This window comes from Paracoccidioides brasiliensis, assembly GCF_000150735.1.
Source record: "Paracoccidioides brasiliensis Pb18 unplaced genomic scaffold supercont2.6, whole genome shotgun sequence".
NCBI classification, from domain to species: Eukaryota; Fungi; Ascomycota; class Eurotiomycetes; order Onygenales; family Ajellomycetaceae; genus Paracoccidioides; species Paracoccidioides brasiliensis.
The window spans coordinates 703,962-727,449 of NW_011371363.1; the positions used below are offsets into that span (position 1 = coordinate 703,962).

Sequence of the window (23,488 nt, forward strand, 5' to 3'; positions counted from 1 at the left end):
CGTCTCTATTTAATTCTAAAACATTTTGCTGTCCCAAAAGCCTACACTAAACATGCTGCAATGGCCCATATTTCTTTTGAATGAACTCGACCAGTAAGCTGTCAACATAAAATATACGCATAGGCGCTTGGGCAAACTTTGGTATGAGGAAAGAAAAATGATATAATATCCGTGTTAATAGCACGGACCTTCAGATCAGTAGAATTTCCTGAATTAACAACGAAAGCGAGGACATACTCCACCAATAATACTTCAAGTATCGTGACAGCAACCCGGGAAGCTTCGGCTCAGGGATACATCGGTAACTAACTACCAAACAAATCTTTTTTCACCAAGCCTCTGCAAATAGGATGATAGAAATCTTTGTTTTTCTCAAAAAGTTCAATGGCAATACTGCGGTCAAATTTCTCAAGTGCGCGGTACCTTTTTCGGGAAGCGAAAGGCAAAGAATTGTTAGCCCTGGATCAGTACATTAAGACAACGATAAGATCCATAATATAGTCAACTTACAAAGGACGGACATATTTCATTCGCCCTATGCTGCCCAATAATGCAGCCATGGGTTCGATGACGCTCCTGTCCCCAACTTTCAACCCGACTTGAAAGTACAGGTTTGAAACCTCCGCGTTTTCACCCTTCGCAAACCCATACACATCCCCCATCAACCTTGATTGCTCTGGTGTGAGAGGCTTATCGAATAACAGCACCTGCTCGAGGAAAACTACAATCTGGTTCGCATCCAATCCCTTAACATCAGCTGCAGTTGGCACAAATCCTGATTCAGAGGCTGTTAGCCATTTCTTCGCCAGATCGTAAACGACATCAACCAATGAGGTGTCAAAATCCGGTTTTGGCGGAAGCCCCGGTGAGAAGAACCACTTGTCCCAATCAAGGGAGGTAAGCAAGACATGGGCTTCGGAGTCGGACAAGAAGAAGTCGATTATGGTCGATTTGAATTCATAGGAATCAAGGGACAACTCTTTATATTTCGAGAAGTACTGTAGAAGTGTGGTCAGCTAGCAGTCACCGGAACATATTCAGCTCTGATACGGGACACGTACGTAAGGAATAAATTGGTCAAACTTGTCCTTGCCGATGAGATTTTCAAGGTGGAACAAAAAAATGAAACCTTTTTCATATGGTATGCTGGAAAACGCATCGTCTGGGTCTTTTCCTTTCAGATCAACGATGAGTTTGGTAAACTCATGGTCTTTACCAAAACGTTCGACTGACTCTGTTAGGGCTTTCCAGCCGATAATGGCCGAAAAGTGACGGTACGGTTCACCGTGCCTACACACACAAGAGTCGTCAGTAAAGGAGTAAATAAGTTTTGAGGAATAGAGTAAGGTTGGTGCTCACACTGCTGCCAGAATCTGTTAAATCGAGAAGTTAGTTAATCGAATATGTTTTGAAGGTTCAAAGAGGAAAGTGTACATACCCTTCTCTCTAAGTATGTGGTCCAACCCTCATTAAGCCAAAAGTGCTCCCACGATGCGTTCGTGACAAGGTTACCGCTCCAGCTATGCGCAAGCTCATGGGCAATAACATCAACGTTTTGTCGATCCTGCGGGTCCTGTCAACTGAAGCTCAGTAGGCAAAAAGACATGTTATCGACTACCTTTGAGATCAAACTAGGCGTGGCAAAGGTGAAAATGGGATTTTCCATTCCCCCGTATGGGAAGCTTGGAGGAAGTATCAAAACGTTATATTCTCCCCAGATATACGGGAAGATAATTTTCTAGAACTCCGAACTCAATTTCCTGTCCCTCAAAATTAAAACAAACATAGCGTGTTTTGAGATATCCATACATCAATTGCTTGCATGAACCTTTCTATGTCGGCTTCAAGTTCCCATTTACACTCCTCAAGTTTATCAGGGCTGGCAGCAACCCTGCTCCTGGGGCCGATAGGTGCCTCCGCAATCTCACTGTTCCACATGTCAGCTTGTGATAGCTATTCCCCTATTTCTCAAAGGGTTTCACTTTTGGCAGAGTAGGGGAACAACTCGGTTCTTACCCACTAGCAATCGCAAAAAGATATGCTGGAATAGGCACCTTCTGGTGGAATTGATAAACCTTGTTGGTAGATAGCAAAGATGATGATGAAGCATCCCTAACAGGTACACCGCTGGCAATAACTGGAAGGGGAGACGAGATATTGAAATCAAAAAAGGCCTTGACATCTGGAGTGTCCTGGCATGGAAATATGGATCTGGCATGAATGGCCTGACACTGGGTAACTATACATAAACATGTAGGCTATCAGCAATCCTAAACAATATCTCATTTGTTTTTGTATCTTCGAAAATAACAAATACTCACACATATAAGGGTGCTTCCCCGTAGATGTTTGGGCTGGAGTCAGCCACTGCAACGCAGTGCATTTCTCGGTTGTTTCAACAGAGATATCAATATCAATGGTTTTGCCAAAAGCGACACCCTCAGCCAGGGGTACCTTCAAGGCACTGCCATACGGCTCCTGGCGAGGAAGTAGTTCCCATTCGTTTTGCTTGCCATCAACCCTAACTTCGCGAATGTTAAGAAAGCTAGAATCTAATATGATCTCACGGCATTCAGCATTGGAGAGTGATTTCAACTGGTGAATGACATTTCCAGTGAGCTGCTGCTTATCAAATAGAATATCGAAGTTGACAGTGGTCCGAGAAGTGCGAAAGACATTGTAGTTAGAAAGGGTATTGGGATCCCTCTGTAGACTGATTGCTGTGGCCATATTGTTGTATTGTGGGGAAGGTTAGAATGATTCGCAATCGGAATTGTGGTCTCGGCAGCGACTTGGGATGCCTTGCGCGAGCCAGAAAGCTCCAGAGTCGCGGTTATGGCCTGTCGAAGACAAAACACTAATCGCCAGGAGCATCGGAGGAAAACTCAAATCAATGTATTCCCCGCGCTGAATCTTCTTTTAGTTACTCAGCCAGGCCCAATAACTAAACAGTTAACGAACGTAATCAATCACCTAACTACCAGACCATATCACCTACCAGATCAACCCCTATCATTCTATTTCACCAAATTAGGAATTCTATATAGAAATTATACAGGATAGATACTTAGATCTGTTGACACTACCTAACATTATGTCCAGGTGTATTACATTTCCTGCAGGCTGAGGGTTTTCACTTCCTAGTTCCTGGATTCAAATCTTCTTCATTATTATTATTATTATTATTATTATTATTTATAAAGGTTAAGTGCTCAAAAAATCTGTGTGAATTTTTATTCTTTTTTATTATTTTACTCTTCATTATGAAAGCTTTTCTTACTGCTCTTTGCTAGGAAATTGAGATGCTATCCAGAAGCCTCACAAAATAACATCCAAAGCCCTCACTGCCAGACCTTAAAATGAATCCCTGGTAGTCTATATTGCTTAGTTGAATGCATTCTCTATGACATCAGAGCTCAAAATTGGTCAGATTTCTCAGTATATCAATCTGCAACTGTCTAGCTCAGCAGTTAAATCTACTTCAGATCTACAAGAAATTTCTGCACATTGTCTAGCAGTTAGCTTCAGTTCTTTCTTCTATTCATTCTTGCCACATACTTCTTAGCAGTCTGCTCGCTTCAATTGCTCTGCTCACTTCAATCACTCTGCTGCTTTTGATTGCTCTGCTTTGATTACCCTGTGATCACTCTGCTCACTCTGATCACTCTGATCACCATGATTCTACAAATCTAAATCAAATTCAACTTAATGCTCTTGATCTAATGATCATTTGGGTTGAAAGCTACCATTTCTGTCCACATTCTTCTATGCTTTATTACTGTTGTCAAACTGGCCAAATGAATCTCAGCCTTGAAAGAAGATTCCAATAATAACAATGATTTTGATGTTAGTGAGATATGGAAGGAAATCTATAAGGATCTGGTGAAGGATAGCTAAGGCGATCAGTCTACTGATAAGCTTGATGGATTTTATATATTCTTTTCTTGCTGCTAACATAGCTGCTTTGAGGGCAAGCACTCTTTTAAACCGGGGGGTAATGTTACGGCGCAGTCGCTGGTAATATGGATTAAGGTTGATCCGCTCCAATCCACCTCTTTATATTCAGCTGCTCGTTCATTCCACATTCTAATCCCCAGTTTAGAATTCTCGTCGCAGCTGCCTAGATAGATGAATTGAAGCTTTTGTTTTGTTATTCATCTTGACTCTAGACTGAGCCATGACAGTGATTGATTACATTAGGTAACTATGTTGGAAGAATGCCGTGGTTACCCGTGTCACGTGCACCTACCGTTTTAGTAGCTTAATATTGTTAGAGGATTCCCCGGCTACCCGAGGTCACGTGTACCAATGTATTTATTAGTAAGCCACTGCCACTTAGTCGCTTAGTCAGCCTCTCTCATTCTCTTTCTCTTTCTGGTTGTTTTACCCCTACAACCTATTTTACTCGGTCAGAAAATCGATGCAAGGAATATACAGCTCAGTTTGATACAACATTAGCTGTTGAGATTTGAGATATCCTGATACACAGTTAAACAAACTTTTCAATTCACTCCCTTGCTTCCCTATCTCTTCTATTGCTGCCTGTGCCATAACATCACATATGACCACCCTTTCGCCTCATGATTCTGATATCATTGCAAAGCATCCTTTTAATGACTCGCTAAATTCGCTGCGAGGCCCACTTCAGGAGGCAGAGCAAGCATATGATGCCTCAGCTGATCCTAAGGATGAAATCTGTCAAAGGGCAATATCAAAACTTCTTTCTTTTTTTCTGGGGCAAGAGATAGCTGTTGAGCTTCAATCTAAAATAAGTAAACACAGTGTGGCTCGTGAGCTTGTAGATATCCATGAATGCATTCTCAAGGGTGATTTCAACTACAACGACTTTCGACTGTTGGCGCGGCTTATCATCCAAAAAGCACCAGATGTTGATATTTGGAAGGCTGTTCTTGATCTCACAGTTACTATCTCACAATCAATTCCTCCACTGACAAGCATCCCCCGTTTCTTTACTGGCACGCCAGTAAAAACCACCTCATCATCACAGAAAGACTCCGAGCAGACACGCGAGTTGGTGAATATGAGAATCTTTGAGGAGATATGCGACTGCACATTTCAGAATGTTGAGGGCTTCTTCAACAAGTACTTCAAGGGAAAAGACTGGAGTGACAAAGCAGATGCCATCTGTCAACATGTGCTAGCCCCAGACAGTGATGGGAACTGGGCCCAGTTTCCTGATCCTCCTATGCAGAGTGATGTCCTTACCTGGTGGTTTCAACTTCAAAAACGCCTTCTCTCAGAATCACGCAGCATCTACAGCACCACAGTGAGCAAAACAAATCTTACTGGTTCAAAGGCAAAACGGCAACTTGACCTTCTTCTGAAAGCTAGAAGCACAAGCCTCTCACAAGACAAACATGACTGGAGAGACATCCTGGTGATTGGTGAGCTGAAAAAATCAGAGAAGGAGATCAGGGCCAAAGATACATTGCTGCAGATAAGCTGCTATGTGCGTGATGTCTTTGCAGCTCAACCCACCCGGCGATTTGTCCATGCATTTACCGTCTGCGGGACCAAGATGGAGATGTGGGTGTTTGACCGCTCAGGCCCCTACAGCTCAGGCATCATTGATGTCAACACAGACCGAAGACAATTCCTTCAGGTGTTTGTGGGCTACACCATGATGAGTGATGAGGAGCTGGGACTGGACACCTTTATTGCTAGAAATGAAGACGGCAGCAAATCAATAACCATCAAAGAGTCTGAATCCTCAGAGGAATTGACACTGCGGCTGAGTGAAATGCTTACCTTTCAGCATGCCATTGTGTGCCGTGGGACGACATGTTTTCTCACAGATGATGGAGAAGTGGAGGGTGTAGCCAAGCTCTCATGGGTTTCAGATAAGCGGCGCCCAGAGGTGGAACTCCTCAAGCTAGCAGCTCAAAAAAATGTCCAAGGGATTGCCAGGATTATTGGACACAGTACCATCACCAGCATAGCTGACATGCGCTGCGGCCTGACCTTTGACAACAAGCACCATGACTTCAAAAGTGCAACCTCCAGTAGAGTCTCCTCACTTCATCAATCTCAGCCATCCGCTGAGCCCTGTCACTTGAATATTCATCAAACATCTTCCAGGAAATGCAAATATCCAGGCAAGGGAATGCAGGTGTCCAAACAACCACATTTTGCCAGTCAATCATTGAGGACCTCTCAGCAGAACAATGAACTTACTTTCTCCATTCAGTCAGTGCACACACCAAGTCTCTTTGACAGGAATGGCAAGGAACTCTATGACAACCGTGTTCTCCGCTGTCTGGTGATATCACCTGCTGGCCGGCCAATCTACAAGTACAAATCACCCTTGGAGCTACTCATGGCACTTCGTGATGCAATAAAGGCACATCAGTCTCTTTACCTGGACGGAAACATCCTTCATCGAGATATTTCAGAGAACAATATAATAATAACCAATCCTGAAAAGACAGATGGTCACTCTGGCATGCTAATTGATCTGGACCTTGCCAAAGAAGTTGGAAGTGAGCAAAGTGGTGCACGCTACCGGACTGGCACAATGGAGTTCATGGCAATTGAAGTGCTTCTTAATGTCGACCATACTTACCGGCATGATCTTGAGTCTTTCTTCTATGTGCTTATCTGGCAGTGTGCCCGTAACAGCTGGAGAAAACTAAATGAGCTACAGAGACAGAGACAGAGACAGCCACAAGACAGCTTGCTGAGAGAATGGTATACTGGAACTTATGTGAAAATTGCAACTTATAAGCGAGGCAACATGGAAGCAGGTGGATTTGAATTGGTTCTGCAGGAGTTTCCACTGGAATTTGAGTGTGTCAAACATCTCTGCAGGATCATACGAGGTGTGCTGTTTCCTTATGGGAAGGAAGGAATGATTGTTGGAACACCACAAGACCCAAAAATACTCTATGATCCTATTATTAAGGCGTATGATGATGCGATAGCAGTGATTGAAGCTTAATATGTTTAATGACTACTCTGTTATGATGTATAAGTATTGTTTATGTTAGTTAGCCTGCTTAATGTGTACTGTCTGATTTATACCAGTTTGTTTCTCATAGTTCCTCTTCTGCTTCATCATCACATGTATTTCTGCTTGAAGTGCCTGTAACCCAACAGAGAAGTCAATGATGTCAGGTCTTTTCATTCTGCATGAAATTCTTTGATCAACTCTTCACAACCTGGAATCAGGCCACTCTGCTGTTCCCAGGTAGGCTCCCACACGATGTGGTACTCCAGAATTGACTTGCCCTCTGCAGATCTGTAAGTCCAGTATCTTTCTGATCAGCCACTCCTCACTGGTCACACCACCATGTTTAACTGGGGTTGAAGAAGGTTAATCCTGTTTGTGGAGAGACACAGGTATGAGTATCATGAGAGGAGGCTGTTTTGCTGAGTGTACATGTACATGAACTTCAGTCAAGCTCTTCAGTAGTGAACTAACTATCATACAAGGCAACTTTCAAGAACAGGGGTTATCCCTGGGCTTGCAGCACTGGGACTATGTGACGATAGTCAGAACATTGTAGGCATAAGATAGTAGTATTCATAATAATAACTATCTAATATATAATAATAACTATGAAAAGAAGAAGAGAAAAACAGAAATATCCCATGTCCGCGGGCGTATGCGAGTTTAGTCATAAATGAGGCATACAGCCGTGGCAACATACGAGCGGAGATACCCACATAGTCTATTTGAAGGCAAAGCCAATTTTCCGCTGTATGTTATCATATAAACTGTAGACTCCTTATCTTTTGTGTGAATGTGTTTGATATCTGTAGGTTGCAATAATCAGCTTGTCTAAATATGCCAAGATAAACTACTTCATGTGATGGCGCTGGCTACTGGCTACGGCATGCATCATCCGAAAATGGTAATAGCAACTGCCTAAGCAACCACAGCCAGGCAAATCACCCTGCAAGCAACTACCCTGCAATCAACTACCCCACAGACACACTGCCTAGCAACCGCATAGCAACTGCTAGTGGGAAGGGGTAGATCCTTCCCCGGACCCCTGTTTTGTAGAGCATCTTAGTATTTTGGGTGAAGTAGCTTACCTAGCTGGCAATCAAACACCTGTTTATCTGTGCCTATCTCTCCAGTAATTAACTCTGCGGCAAACAACTCTTTGCTTACAGGCAGGCATTGATTGGGATTGGGCCCAGTCAAACCAGGGGCATTAAAATTGATTGGCATACCTTGCACAAGCCATCACCACACAAAGATACTTTAAAACTTGATAGAGACCACTTAAACAGATCACATGACTGAAGTGTCTGATCCTGTCCTAGTCTCTCAGATCAGCCCGCTGGTAGTGCCGCCATCCTGCAAAATGAATGGGGAATACTCATGTAGGTATACATAGTATGGCAAGCAACAGCACGCTTGCAGCATTACATGAGATATAAAAGAAGAACAGTACAGGACACAGAGGCAGTATTATTTGAATTTATATAAATTAAATAAATATTTTATTTAACATTATATTTTATTTTCTAGAAATAGTTTTTATTTTCTTTATAATTAATCAAAAACTTTATTTTCAATTTAGTTTTAAAAAAAGAAAGTTATATCATAACTCAAACTAGATTTAAGATAAACAAGACAAAAGCTTCAATTCATCTATCTAACTAGGTAACTGTGATGAGAATACTAAACTAAGATTTAGAATATGAAATGAATAAGCAGACAAATTTAAATAGATGATTGAGAATCAGAGTGAATTTATTATTATTATTATTATTATTATTATTATTATTATTATTATTATTATTATTCATTTAAGGTGTATTCAGTCAGTAACTTTGACATCTATCTAATTAAAATTAGAATTTAACTATTTTATTAATCTAACTAATAAATAGCAATCAATCCACACACTTATAGAGTTTCATCTCTGTTAGGCTCGGCGCTCGACCGAGCCCGACCGAGGCCCGGTGCCCGGTTAGACTCGACGTCGGATTAAGCTCGGCGCCCGATTAGGCCTAATCCTCTTCACGTGACCACGCGACCATGCGGGTGGTTCTTTCATCCCATCAAGCTAGTATTTCGTTATATAGCAGTTAGCAACGCAGAGAGAGTTTCCTTATGCAGCTCGCATTCGCACCCTAACAGCTTTTAATTCTCTCTATCTATCTTTAATTTATATTTTTTAGTAGTTTACTTATTATAATCACTCTGATTGCTCAGATTTAAATTTAATATTTTTAAGTTTGTATATATTTTTTTTATCATACACTTCATTAATTTTATCTTCTTAACAGAAGAAATACTTTCAAGAAGACTGTTATATATATTGTAAATCTTATAATTATTGAGTTGAAAACTATTATTTTCATCTATACTTTTTTAAACTTTATTTTTATTATCATATTGTCAAATAAATTTCAGTCTTTAAATAAGAATTTAATAATAACTATGATAACTTTAATATTAATAAAATATGAAAAAAAAAATTTAAAATCTGATAAATAATAATTAAAAAGATTAGTTTATTAATAAATTTAATGAAATTTTAATTTAATTTTTTTTTTTTTACTTTAATATAACTGCTTAATAGCAAATATTTTTTAAATTAAAATATAATATTATAGTGCAGTCACTGATAATATGAATTAAAATTAATTTACTATGCTCTGAAAATTGATCTACTTTAATAAAAATATTTAATTATATAAATTATAAATTAAATATTAAAATCAAAATTAAAATTTTAAAAAATAGAAAATATTATAATTTATAAATATAAAAAAATCAATTATTATATTTTATATAATAAGAAAAATATTTTACATTATTGAAATTATAGTTAATATAAATATATAAACTAAGTTTAAATAAAACTAATATATCTCAAATAGAACTAATATGATAATAAAATTAATAAAATAAAATAAAATTTATACTTTTACATCAATTATTATTTATATAAACTTTTGAAATATAAATTTATTTAATATTTTAATAAATTGATTTTTAAAAATAGTTTAATTTGAATTTTTTCACAAATTATATATTTACTTATTTATTTATTAATATTAGATAACTATTAAATTTCATGATTCAATTCAAGATATAAAATCAATTGGTTGATATAAACATGTTTCATACAGTGAGACGGGGTTTTTCTATCGTTTTCCAGCCAGGCCAGATACAGATACCGATCACATAAGTGGCTAGGCCGGATCGCGGAAGAAGCCTTAACGTTATTACCCTCCAGCAACTTCTCAGACTTCCTACAAGGTTTACGGTTGTTAGCACAGTCCATGGCTCGGAAACGTCAAATAGATTAAAAGGCTGGGAGCTCGAACTTTGGAACTCAATCCTTTTAATTTAGTTTGTTCCTTATATTTTACATTTCATTCCATAGTCTGTTTATGTACTAACCATCCTTTCGATTTTATCTTTAATTGCGGTTCGTTCTTTTGCTATCAACGATACATGTAGTAGTCGGTCGTTCTACCCGCCTTTGCTCCTTTCGCTTTGCCTCTTAAACGCTAAAACCCATGGCTGAAGCACGGATTGAACTTCCTGCAGATGCCGCTGATGTAGGTATGGGCGGCGCCACGGAAACCCCAGTTGATGTCGATAGCGCGGAAACTGTTGCAAACGGAGATGAAGCTGAAGGTCCTGCCGGGGCTAACAGGGAAAAAACAAATGTGCCAGTGCCAGAGAGCAAGGAATCCACATTTATCGAGTGAGTAGCCTGTCGGTTCATATGGCAAAAATGATTCCGCTGCATTGTGATGCATGTATCAGACAATCAGCTGGCTTGCGTGATGTAACTCCAACGGAACCTGCTTTCGGCCCAGTAGCAAGCACATTGTTTGATTCGACCTGCTTGTGTTAGCCAGAAACTGACGTACATTTTTATTTTTTTATTATTACATTTTTTTATTATTTATTTATTCATTCATTCACTTATTCATTATTATTATTATTATTATCATTATTATTATCATCATCGTCATCATCATCATCATCATCATCATCATTATTATTATTATTATTATTATTATTATTATTTTAACCTGTTTCATAGATACCTGAAATCCCCGATAGTGGAATTGATTGTCGGCAGAGGCGATGAACAAACCAGCCTAACAGCCCATCAGGCAATCCTGACGACTAGCCCCTATTTCAGAGACGCTGTCGCCCAATTCTCTGAGGATGGCCCTGTATGCCTCTCCTGACCTTTTATTTGAATATCTCTAGCGACGCTCCAAAGAAAATTTTCTGGCACTCCGCCGGGTATATTTCTGTAAGGGATGGGATGCTAACACGTCCACCTGCTCCATAGCGTCGAATTGTACTAGAGGACGAGATTTTAGATACCGTTGGTTGTTTCCTCCAATACCAGTACACCGGCGAATACTTCCCAAGACGCCTTGCTTCATCCGACGCACTCGAATCCGACCCCACAATGCCAGAAGTCGATGACACTGGTGACCAGCTTTTGAAGCATGCCCGCGTATATACCCTGGCAGAAAAACTCGGACTACAAAATCTCAAGCAGTTAGCCCACGGCAAAATCCATCGCATCAACAGCACAGCGCGTGGGGAAATCGCATATGCAAGATATGTCTATGGCAATACACCAGTGGACGATGTCACTATCCGGAAACCAGTCGCGGCATTTTGGGCCACCAGGAGCCATGTCCTGCGTCACGAGGCAGAGCAAGAGTTCAAGGCCATGTGCTTGGAATATCCCCAGTTTGGCTTCGACGTGCTAAGCCTCGTGCTTGACCAGAAGGAAAAGCGATCCTATGATAGGGATGTTGAAATACCTACGGTCAAGAGCAGCGCGCGAAAGAGGACAAGGATGCACCTCAGTTAAACAAACTTTTATTTTTATTTTTATTTATTTTTATTTTTATTTTTATTTTTATTTTTAACCTTAGTGTAAAAGCAGGTAGTAAAATTCTTATTTGATTCAGAAAGGGATTTCTACTGCCAGTGTTATACGTTCTGATTGGGAAATTGTTTCATCCTTTACCCCTTTCGACTCAACTTGTTGCAATCCACCCATTGTGCTACATTGATATTCGTCCAATCTGTGTAGACGAATGTTCCGCGTCAGGAGGTCCTCCCAGCCCGCTTTCCCCTCACCCCTCACGCTCTGTAGTATTAGAAGTTAGCAACTCCGCCCCATTCCTTATACCCACCCACCCGCTTTGATGTGCACTTCGCCGATGGCGCGGCTGGAAGCACCTGATTTCGGAGGCCTAATCCATTTCCCAACACCTCCCCAAACGGACCTGGCTATGGAAGTGGAAGCTTCGCCTCTTGGGGAGTGGCGCGCTGCCCGGGCTCAAGACGGCCTTGGAAGCAGCGGACACGGGCTGCGGCCTCCTAATCTCTTGCCTTTCCAGGTAGACTGTGCCTGGCTCCTCCACGGGACCTGCCAACTTGGCCGAAAGCGAGGAATGGCTTTTTGTGGACTGCGACGAAACAGACGAACATGCAACATCTCGCTGTTGTTCGTGTCCAAGTCTGGAGATGTTTCTGCCCGGATGAACCTATCTATCTATGTTTGGCGTTTTTAACCTGCGGGAATACATCTTCGGAAATGTGGACACGCTTGGCGGGATGTTCTCGTTCGTTCGTTTTCACCATATTGCTATGCTTTTGTCTTGGTTGCCTTGCTACTTTGGCCGCAGGCCCTACTCCAGATGATTTTTTTCAATCTTCGGAACCGATATATATCTCGACTTCCAGCGACTGGATGAGGTTTCTGGGAGAAATTGAAAAATCCGTGAGATCCAAGTTACGCTTTTTCAGTCCTAAAGGTCCATCGCCCATCAATAGAGAGGTGAATATTTTCCAAATCTTTCCTACCCCGCAGGAATTGAAAAACTCTGTCAATGGCTCAAAGGGCCTGTTGAAATTGGCCCCAACAGAAGTTCTTACTATATCGTGAGTCTTTCTAATATATATATATATATATATATATATACGTCGTTGACCCTGAATGGAATCTCGTTGTCGTTCACTCTGTTAATACTACAGCTGGTAGTGGCTATGGAAATTGGACCGACAGTGGATGGACTCTCAGGTTTCGTGGAAGCGTTTACAAGCAGCCTAATATATCCAACCACATGCTTCATGCTCTAGCCAGTCTATTCTTACTCGGCGCTTCGCTGAAGAAATTTCCACCTGCACATTATGCTCACGCCCTCAACACAACACGAAGCGTATTAATGATTAAGCAGAGCCACAGCAAAGTCTCGTTCCATGTGACCCCGGACATGGATCAGGACGCTGCAGGTGCTGGTTTGGAGGGGATCCCAATAGACGGTCTGAATATTGATATTCCCGGGCTCACAAATCTCGAAGGTGACTTCGATTCGTTCATCGAGATTAGGAATGTGTCCGGGGCCTTCCCGATACCTGGAAACGAGACACGCAAAACCCAGCGTCTCAAGCTATATTCTCGGGGTACGGATACTGGAAATTCTACGGCTTACCTTATCCCCCCAGAAGGGCTCACTCTCATCAGCGATATTGACGACGTTCTTCGAGTGTCCAAAATTTTCTCCATACAGGAAGGTCTGGCTAACCTCTTTGGCCGCCCTTTCTTTCCTTGGATGAACATGCCTGAGATATTTGCAAATTGGTCCCACAGCTTGCCAGATCTGCATTTCCACTATCTGACAACATCGCCTGAGCAACTGACTCGCCCGTACATGGATTATATCTTCAGAACATACCCCGTCGGCAGCTTTGATACTAGAATTGTTAATTTAACTGATTTGAAAGCTACCTGGGCAATCCGCGAATTTCTGCTCGATAAAATTTTCCAGACTTTTCCAAAGAGGAAGTTCATAATCGTTGGCGACACAACAAATCTCGATATCATGTCAGGGTACCCGCAGCTAGTGACAAAATATCCGGGACAAGTCCAATGCATTTTCTTGAGAAACACATCAGCCACAGACTCTGCCAATAGGGTCCCGTACAATACCAAAGGATTCAAAGGGCTGGATCAACAGATGTTTATGTTTTTTCGCGTCCCGGTAAGTGTTCTTCTTCTCTTGACAAGCCATAGGTTGGCAGAAAATAGCGTATAGCCTGCTGATATCTTTCGCACTAGGACGACCTTAAGGGGTTAGATATAGAAAATGGGAACTGTTATAACGAATCCGTTCCTCAAAACCTTACCTTTGGATGGCAAGGTCTCCCCTTGGGTGGTGGCCCACCTTAACCATGGTAGAAAAGGGTATATGCGCTGAGATTTGGACTGAGACTTGATTCTGTTTTATTATTTTGAATTTCCAGTGTTTGTTTTGAAGTTACCTATAGTTATGAGTCACTACCTAACCTGTTATTGCTTTGCAAATGATTATTATTATTTGAAGTAATGCATGACCAGGTTAATTATTACTTTTTAAAGAATATGGTATAAAAAATTATTACTTGTCAAAATATAAGCATATAAAAGACGTATTAATTAATTTATTGTGACTATTATTATTATAAATATATATATATATATATAGTATATAATTTAAATAATTAAAATTTACTATTTTAAATATACTTATAGTGAATAGGTAGTTACCGTTTATTAGCCAGCTCAATGCATAACTACTGTTTAATAGAGCTACGGCCCCCGCGACTCCAAAACACGACATCTCTCTCGTCTTGGCCGTATTCCACACCCTCGGGAACCACAGTGTATCCATGTGATGAGAGCCTCACCTTGAACAGTGCCCCACAGCTCCCTGCCTTGTAGAGGGGACAGCAGTCAGCATCTGGGCCACGATCCATGGCAAGCTGCCTCTGGAAACGAGAACGGAAGCTGTGTATCTGGATTCGGCCCTTCTGGTGATCCTGGTAGTTGGGGCACGATGGATCAAGAGGGCTACCATCCTTGAGCGCAAGAAGACATTGCTGAGAGCAGTAGGGGCGGGTCTTAATGGCTGGTGTTTCAATGACATTGGGCATCCACTGGGAGCCACTGACTTCCCTGCATCCCGGGGCACCTCGCGGCTTTGCAGCTGACCCAGGTCTTTCCCTTCGCGTTCGACCACGAATGCCAGATTGCAACGGCATAACCGTAATGCACCTCTTTGTGAACCACGTAAGAGAAGAGCTGAGTTGTGACTGCAGCAACAAGCCGTCTACAGCAGGAGTCAACATCAGCAGAGTCCTGACCAATCACATCCTGAGCAGGACGAATCTCTTTGGTCAGTCCTGTGGCCATCTCAGTCTGTGTGAGTTTGTGAGGCACCTCTTCACTCAGCGAATTCTCCTGCGGATGCCCCAGATTTGTATAGCCTTCAAAGATGATGGAACCTCGCAGCCCAAGTACCTCCCTGAGAACCTCATTTTCCATGATTCAGTTGACTATGATGCGAACATGATTTTCCACAGTGTCTCGTTCATAGTATCAGAGATCCAATTCTGAGGTGATTGGGCTTATCGAACGATGAAGAGAAGGAAAGTTAGGAAATGTTCAGTCACATGACAGAGGCGGCTACTGGCAATCTTTATTCGCAACAAAAGTTGTTGGTTGTTGTTTGAAGCCGCCAGGGGCTGGCTTGGTAACCTTGCATCATTCCTTGCCTGGAGCTAGAAGATTTATTCCCAGTACGCTCAATCGCAGCTGGACGCCACAATGGTCTTTTTGAATCTAGTAAACTTGGACGGCAAAATGATGAAACCAATTTCTCCTCCCTTGGTAGAAGAGTCTGTTGTTTAATGTTTACTGTTTCTGAATCTACTCTAGAAGAGACGATGGTGATTAAACCTGTCTTCTGTTTGATACTCTTTTTCTTCTCCATCTATATTCAATTTGAGGATCACCGTTGGAAAATAAAATCCCTTCACTTAAGATATTCATGATCTTGAAGTAGTATTTAATTGTGATGCCTGCTGGTGGCCCTCCGTCGTTCGGCCTTGGCAGTTACAGCGCAATCCGGCAAATTCGTTGTTGGCAAAGCATCCCGCAAGCAAACTACGGATTAACCCAACCCTCGACCGCTATTTATTCCCCGCCACATCCCTTACTATCATCTGCATCCTCGTCATCCTCTTCCTTCTCATGGGGTGTGTAGCCAAAGCAATTCCATCCGCCTAGGTCAACAGGCAATACCAATGCGTCTATTCTCCCATCTTGCGGTGCTGGCTATCCTAGCTTGTGCAGTACCTATCACCGCTATCCCCTCGTTCTTAAGCAACAGCTATCCTGCTCATCCGGCGGAGGGCATATCTCTTTTCCCGCAAACTCAGCCACAGGCTCCTCTGGGTCTATGGACCAGGCTCCGCAACACTGTCATCGAGAGATTATGGCGTGTTCCGCCGCAACTATGCAAAAACAGACCTGGCCATAAGGGCAAATTTCCTCTTTTCTCCGCCCCTGCTTCTTTGAGGGCACGATACGGCGATGATGTCGTGCTGCGATTTACAATACGGAATGCAGAGGAAGTCAAAGCACTTGCTGAGGCTTCCAATATTCTATTCCTAGATGTTTGGGCCTCTACGGATGAGTGGGTCGATATCAGACTGTCCAAGGATGTGGTAAGTATCTGAGTTGGGCATGCATTATCTTTTTGCAAAAGTGATGGTTATATCGAACACTTTTGCTTAATTAAAACGTCTCCTGCAGGTCCCGTCACTTCTTGGCTTGCTCCCAAAATCACTACAAACATCCCATATCCCTTTAATTCATGACCTACCTCAAACCATATACGAATCATATCCTTCCTCGTCTCAACGTTCCTCATATGACGTGCAAGGTTTCTCGCCATCTACCAAGCACTCTTCCGACAAAACGAATATATTCTTCCAAGATTATCAGCCGTTTTCGGTGATTGTTCCTTGGATGCGCTTACTAACCTCGATGTTTTCATCGCACGTGCAAATGATTAATATCGGGTCTACATTTGAGGGTCGTGATATCCCAGCTCTGCAGATCGGAGTGTGGCCAGCTAATAACCCCAAACCTCGCAAAACCGTTGTTGTTTCAGGAGGATCCCATGCGCGAGAATGGATCAGTGTTTCGACGGTGAATTATGTTGCGTACTCTTTAATCACCAACTATGCTAAATCCAAGCACGTTGCTGAACTTCTACAACAATTCGACTTTATTTTCATTCCAACCCTCAACCCGGACGGCTATATCTACACATGGGAAGTTGATCGCATTTGGCGGAAGAACAGGCAAGACACGAGCCTGCCCTTCTGTCCCGGTGTGGACTTGGATCGTACATGGGGGTTCAAATGGGATGGCAATATCACGGCGGATAACCCTTGCTCAGAAAGCTATCCGGGAGAGGATCCATTTGCTGGAATCGAAGCGAAGCAATTCTCACAGTGGGCGAAGAACCAAACGGCACAGAACAATACTGAATTCGTCGCCTTCATCGACCTCCATTCCTATTCTCAACAAATCCGCTATCCATATTCGTACTCTTGCCAACCCGATCCTCCCAACTTGGAAAACCTGGAAGAGCTGGCCATAGGGATTGCCAAGGCTATTCGATTGACGAACAGGGAGACTTACGAAGTGAGCTCCGCCTGCGAAGGGCTCATGGCATCCCAGGCAAAAGTCAAGTCAGATGATCCATTTCCCCGCATTGAAAGGACGGGAGGCAGTGCTCTGGACTGGTTTTATCATGACTTGAATGTCAAATATTCCTACCAAATTAAACTTCGCGATAGAGGCAGCTATGGATTCCTCTTGCCTAGAGAAAATATCGTCCCCACGGGTCAAGAGATGTTCAATGCCGTGATGGTATTGGGCAGATTTTTATCCGGGCATGATGGGTTCGGGCCCTTAGATTGGGAAGATGAATCCCAGCGTCCCAAGGCCGACGAAGATGATATTCCTAGCGAAAATGAACTTGATGAGAATGACGACTCTTGGATACCGTATGATTACAGGAATCATGATGATCAAAATGAAGGGGAAGGTTATGACAATGACGAGTGGGGTTTTCGCAGGAGGCGTAAGAGGTAAAAATTTTGGGAAACAACCTGAGTTATTTTTGCATTCCCCTTTGGCATTTTCTGGCATATTTTCTTTGTATGGTTTTTCTAAATACCCTTATTTGCTACAATATTTGACCATTTTTCTCTTTGGTATATGCGTATGTTGAATTTCACGCACCACCTACCCAATTTCATTTACTTTTTAATGGCATTTTTGGTCTGAACACATCCTCGCCGATGACAGTTGATGCTGTGTCGCATATCCAGATTGGGCAGCTTATTCTTAAGCCTTGTTTTCTGCCTTTTTAGATCAGTTTCTTAATCGTATTTCATTTCATCTCTCCACTGGCCTTCTAACTTGTACCAATTGTCATAAATAATATAATATGTATGCACACATACATACGATATTCTTCCCCTTAACATTATCTTGAATCGGATATCTCTACAAAATGTACGTACACGAAATTAAAAATCTGCACAGAAAAACCATGTCATAACTCATTATAATGTGTGCGTCCATCAACTCTAAATTCGATATCAATTCCATCAATCTTAGGCGGTAATTACTACTTATATATATCTCCCCCCTCCAAATCTTGCGGGACAAACTGGCTCGTAACATTCGCCGCTCTTGCTATCCTTGCCCGCGCCGTCCTCCGCGACCGCTCGGGGTCAAATACCCTTACCTCAACATTTGCGGTTAGTGGTGCTGCGGGAAATGAGGGTGATGAAGGGGGTGACATATTTCCTTCTCGAGATATTATTGAGGATGCTCTTTTGGGATCGTTCTCGGGTCCCAATTGAACTGTGAGTCTTGTAGAGTGACGCAGTCCGTGTGATTTAGAAGATGTAGGCGGGGAAGCTACTGCTATCTGTGGTCGTTGGAGGGCTACGTCTTTGGTTGCTGTTGGTGACTTCCCTTTATTGTGGATTGGTGGGAGGTTGTTATCTGGGGTGGAGATTTCGGAGGAACTTGAGGAGTCGGGACAGAAAAGACGGGGTCGATTTGGGACAGTAAGGGTATTGAGCCCGAGCAAACGCCATGCGTGCGCGAAAGAGGAATGGGAACGTGGTGATTTTTCAGCATGAGCTGGTGGGTTAGGACTGGGTTGGGTGGGGTGAGGATGGGATCTGCTTAAAAGTGTGAAGGCGGCTAATACCAAAATGTACTCTGTGGAGAGCAGGACGATCCAGATCGGTATGAAAAGAAGCCTCAAGGAGTTGAAAATGATACCCATTAGAGCCCGGGATACATGAAGACTGTTACGATAGGAACGTCCGAAAAATACGATTACCGCCCCTTTCTCTTCCTCTCTGCGTCTCTGTTCCTGCTCCTCCGCTTGCTGTGCGGCTCTTTTCACCCTCCTTAGAACTTCCTTTCGTCTATTATTTCCAGGGAGATGTAAGCGAGCTTCTTCTTTGTCTGTGATATCATCATCGCCATCGTCTTGGTCGCACTCGCTTTTGGAATCAAAAATCCCGTAAAAACGCAGTGCGGCATCAAGTTCGGAAACAGGTAAAAGAATTGTGGCAGTCTCAATCAAGAAAAGTATGTATACCCAATGGCTACTCTGTTTGGAAGCTTTTCGTACCGGTGGCTCTGCACTTATATCATCTTGATACAGGGCGAGGGCTCTCTGTTTCCAATCTTTTCTGTGATGGAGTTTCATCCTTCCTCGAAGACCGAATGTGGCTTTGCGGACTGCAGAGTCGAATGAGGCAGTGAGTGCGTTGAGGTTGAAAATTACGAGAGCACTGACGATTGTGATGATAGGTAAGGTGATGGCGAAGGCGTTGACCGTGCTCGAGTTGGACTCGATGAATTGCATACTAAAAATGCCCTAAACGAGAGTTAGGATTCTGTCAGAATGGAATGTATCGATGGAGCACAGCCTACCGTGCCAAAGGAAAGGGGGAGGAAAAGCAATGTGATGTATGTTAACAGGCGAATGTTTTCCCCCTGGCGAACGGCAGTTCGGCTATCAAATACAGCAGCGGTCGATTGGAGCTGAACAAATTAGTTATCATTCCCAAAGTTCTGCCATTATTGGATAAATTTGTTGGAACCTACCCCCTCTCGAAGATCCCTTACATCCTGTATACCGCGTCGGATGCGAGCTATTTTGGGTTTAAGGAGTTCGATTCCCTGTTCGATGTTACTGACTCCAGCATCCCAATCTTCCGGACTGATCCTTCCATCCTGAATTTTGGGCAGGGATTCGATTTTGAAAGTTTCCCAGGTTGCGATTGTTTGCTCTAGGGTGCGCTGGTTTGTAGGTCAATTTCGAATTCATTGAGAGCAGAAGTTAGAGTTAATCCGTATCTCAAATAGTTTATATGTTTGAAGAGCCCAGAAGTATGTTTTGGACAAGGAGAACTGCGGGTCGTCGGCCATCAGATCTACCAAATATTAGTGTTAAAGTTGCCTATGTACTGTGTATTCTTTGTCTGAACAAATGGGCACTACCAACCACTTCTGTCCTCCATGAATACGACATCAGACTAAAGATTGGAAAAAGTTAGTCAAGACATAAGACATTTCCAATCTTGGGGATGAAAGTACCGGCGATTTCATCTCCGCGTCTAGCGCATCGATGGCATTTTCCCATCTTGATCTTGCATGAAACAAAGCCACAACAATCCAATACAGTAGAAGTTGGCCAGGGGATTGACCGGGATCATAAGATCGAAAGAACCGAGCGCCCGTTTCTTTCGCATAACGAGGTTTAAAATAAGTGTCACCTAACTGGTAACAAGTGAATACCTCGTCGAAATGACCACATAATAAGAACGAAACAGTTTCTTCGTGTATATAACGATGCTTTGTACTCTTCCGCTTCCCGAATGGACACGACCTTCGAATCTGGCGGGGATCAGGTTTCACTGTACCCAGTTCGAAAAAGTCCAAGGTGACGTAATAGAAAGAAAAATGGTATTCGTATATGTATGAAGACCAGCTCTACAAATATTAGGATATGGCTAAAAAGGAGATATTCTCTCGCAAAAGGGTATTTCATGATTCTTTGAAACGTTCGTACCGTGTTTCGCAGCTGGAGCAGATTCACTTTCGCCCAATTCAAACTGTTCAGATTTCTATCGACAAATGCCGCGATGTGACTCATATCTAGACTACAAATAATACATCAGTATGGCGGGTTACTAGGAAGGGGACTTTGATACATCTCAGACCTTGAAGATGTCCCAAAGATACAATTGAGCACCAGCGGCGAAATATCCGTTACATGTAGTATCCGAGCAAACTTTTTAACATGCGCAGTACCCTTGACCTTTTCCGCCGGACGATCTGCGTCCGGCACCGTTGCTGGAATCGTCTTCAGGGCGTCAAATATGACAGACAAAGGAGCATGGCCTTCATTGTAAGCCAGATGTCGCGGCTGATATCGATCATTATCCACCGACAACTCCTCAAACATGACCCGGCAGCGTAACTTGAAGTCCAATGAAGCCTGCTCTAAGAGCGCAAAAAGCTTTCGATAGGCAGCTCTGTAGCTCCACGACATCCACGGACGAGGCTGCGTGAGCAGATTTTGAATGGAGAGGGATCCGCGCCCTTTGTAGTATTTTCTTACAAACTGCTCATCCTCTGCTGCGCCGGGTTGAAGGATGACTTTCCAAATGTCTGAAAAGTCAGGGGGATTGGCCTGGTTGGGATTAGCAAACATAGTATCATACACTACGACGAGGAATATGGACGTGTATTTATTCGATAGGGTTACCTCGGCGAGATTTCCAGAAGTCGTTAACGCTCTCGTGGGATTGCTCATTATTGATCACAACATACCACTGACAGAGGTGGTGGTCTGGTACTGGAGGTTTGGCAGAACGTGGATCGGTTAACTTGCACGGCTGAGGGGCTTGATGCTTGAAGTAGTATGACGAGTCCAAGGAGCTTGAACTCGGGAGGAAGCCCGCACAATTTGCTTGCATCTGGCTGAGATAGCCTTCTCTTCCAGGAAATATGCAGTGACCAGCGCCGCAATGAGCAACTGTCAACAAATCCTGAGCATGATGCAGATCTACTTAGGGACCATACCGCATCATCCCAAGCGACAAGGTTGTTGTGTCAAAATGATATTTATTTTCGGAGAATACCTGATCCCCGTTCACACCTTGTGTCTTCGTGTGTCGTGTGTTGCATGTTATGTGGCGTGGAATTGATATCTTGACGAAGCTCACAGGGGAACATTTAGTTAAACTAAATATTGGCACATCAGCTGAGCTAAATATGATTTTAGTCTAACGCGGACTGAATTTTTATCTGCCCAGGCGGTGGAGATGGATTCATTCCTTCATGTGGAGAAGTCAAGCGTTTTAAAATCATGTCATTATTTATTTGCAATTGAGAATTTGCTCTTTTCGTGGAGGGATGAGAAATCGCAAGTTGACCAGAAATGAACCTGGCTTGAACCTCATCCTTCATCTACGACCGGGGACCGGTGGAGATAATTATAACCCCCCCCCCTCCCCCCTCCCCCGGCAAGCAGCCCCAAATCAGCTACGCAAATACATACTTGTTATTCTGCGTAGAACGCAGGAATCAAAACACTAGAATCGACTCGAGGTTGTTGTTGGAACCGTATCCAATTCGTCCAATGAGATTCCCTCCTGAGACAACTGACGGCCGGATCCATAGGTATGTAAGTTCGTGTCCTGGAAGAAAGGCTTAATGCTATTCTGAAGGTTCACTCACTGCCTTCAAAGATGGAATCTGCGGCCCAAAAGAATCAACAGGGTACCATTGTAATTTGTTTATGGTCTGATAACGCTTCTCACGAGGCTGAGCTTGCTCATGGGAGAGTTCGCGAACCCAGTTAAGTTCCTGCAAAAATCCAAGTCTTTAACCGAGGAAGAGTGTGGCATATCCCCTGCATCGATATGCGCTGATGAATTAGCCCGAGCAGCTTGTCCCTATGAAGCCGGCGAAAAATCCATCCTATCCCTGCCTAGGTTTTGCAACTTCATTCCATAGCCTCTCCTATCGCGAGGTCTCACGATGTACAGTGCAGAGAGACCATCAAAGGGCTGTGTCGGTACCAGGTGTTGGAGTTAAAAACATAGATAACTAAACAACTATTTACCCTGAAGAGTGTGAAAGGCTTATGCATTTCCCCTTTTTTGATTCAATTCCTTTTTTTCTTCTTTTTTTTTTCCTTTTTTTTGGGGGGGTTTTTTTTTTCCACAACTGGGCTTTGAGACATGTGCGTGAAGAGGTTTCATAATTGAATTGATTTGTAACAAATCACTTGTGATTGTCATTGTGCAAAGCCTTGCAGACTCCCAAAATATGGTTTCATGCTTCCCCTTTTTAATTTACCTTAACCAGTTGAATAACGGTCCAACAGTCATCATGGACTCTGATAGGATGCTTGTTCCAAAGTCAAACGAAACGATTGTATAGCTTACTAATACGAACCCGGCCAATAAAAGAGTTTACTTAAGAATGCTTGCTTGGTTGTTCTTTGAGCTGTAATTCTCCGTCAGGCTTTCTTTTCTTTGCAAAGAAGGGGGCTTGAAACATGTTCTACTCTG

General features: G+C 42.7%; 7 protein-coding genes across 7 annotated transcripts; 4 read left to right on the plus strand and 3 right to left on the minus strand.

Moving 5' to 3' along the window:
• Nucleotides 1-305: 305 nt before the first annotated feature.
• Nucleotides 306-2,730, minus strand: PADG_05310 (leukotriene A-4 hydrolase; the record flags this gene model as incomplete). The annotated part of the gene is made up of 9 exons (XM_010762653.1): nt 306-423; nt 511-998; nt 1,062-1,290; nt 1,360-1,373; nt 1,439-1,564; nt 1,619-1,738; nt 1,810-1,927; nt 2,017-2,239; nt 2,322-2,730. 9 exons carry the CDS (start codon nt 2,728-2,730, stop codon nt 306-308), a joined length of 1,845 nt encoding a protein of 614 aa, XP_010760955.1.
• Nucleotides 2,731-4,561: 1,831 nt separating this feature from the next.
• Nucleotides 4,562-6,958, plus strand: PADG_05311 (uncharacterized protein; the record flags this gene model as incomplete). Its single annotated transcript, XM_010762380.1, has 1 exon — nt 4,562-6,958. The coding sequence occupies one exon, from the start codon at nt 4,562-4,564 to the stop codon at nt 6,956-6,958; it is 2,397 nt and encodes a 798-aa protein (XP_010760682.1).
• A 3,548-nt stretch (nt 6,959-10,506) lies between these two features.
• On the plus strand, nt 10,507-11,837 carry PADG_05312 (uncharacterized protein; the record flags this gene model as incomplete). The annotated part of the gene is made up of 3 exons (XM_010762381.1): nt 10,507-10,697; nt 11,043-11,178; nt 11,301-11,837. The coding sequence occupies 3 exons, from the start codon at nt 10,507-10,509 to the stop codon at nt 11,835-11,837; spliced, it is 864 nt and encodes a 287-aa protein (XP_010760683.1).
• Nucleotides 11,838-12,192: 355 nt separating this feature from the next.
• On the plus strand, nt 12,193-14,204 carry PADG_05313 (uncharacterized protein; the record flags this gene model as incomplete). The annotated part of the gene is made up of 4 exons (XM_010762382.1): nt 12,193-12,436; nt 12,661-12,916; nt 13,017-14,016; nt 14,094-14,204. 4 exons carry the CDS (start codon nt 12,193-12,195, stop codon nt 14,202-14,204), a joined length of 1,611 nt encoding a protein of 536 aa, XP_010760684.1.
• Nucleotides 14,205-14,587: 383 nt separating this feature from the next.
• Nucleotides 14,588-15,338, minus strand: PADG_05314 (uncharacterized protein; the record flags this gene model as incomplete). The annotated part of the gene is made up of 2 exons (XM_010762654.1): nt 14,588-15,123; nt 15,158-15,338. 2 exons carry the CDS (start codon nt 15,336-15,338, stop codon nt 14,588-14,590), a joined length of 717 nt encoding a protein of 238 aa, XP_010760956.1.
• Nucleotides 15,339-16,099: 761 nt separating this feature from the next.
• PADG_05315 (uncharacterized protein) lies at nt 16,100-17,963 on the plus strand (the record flags this gene model as incomplete). The annotated part of the gene is made up of 2 exons (XM_010762655.1): nt 16,100-16,522; nt 16,611-17,963. The coding sequence occupies 2 exons, from the start codon at nt 16,100-16,102 to the stop codon at nt 17,961-17,963; spliced, it is 1,776 nt and encodes a 591-aa protein (XP_010760957.1).
• A 466-nt stretch (nt 17,964-18,429) lies between these two features.
• Nucleotides 18,430-21,723, minus strand: PADG_05316 (uncharacterized protein; the record flags this gene model as incomplete). The annotated part of the gene is made up of 7 exons (XM_010762383.1): nt 18,430-18,463; nt 18,548-19,779; nt 19,836-19,946; nt 20,010-20,204; nt 20,502-20,897; nt 20,977-21,067; nt 21,128-21,723. 7 exons carry the CDS (start codon nt 21,721-21,723, stop codon nt 18,430-18,432), a joined length of 2,655 nt encoding a protein of 884 aa, XP_010760685.1.
• Nucleotides 21,724-23,488: the final 1,765 nt, after the last annotated feature.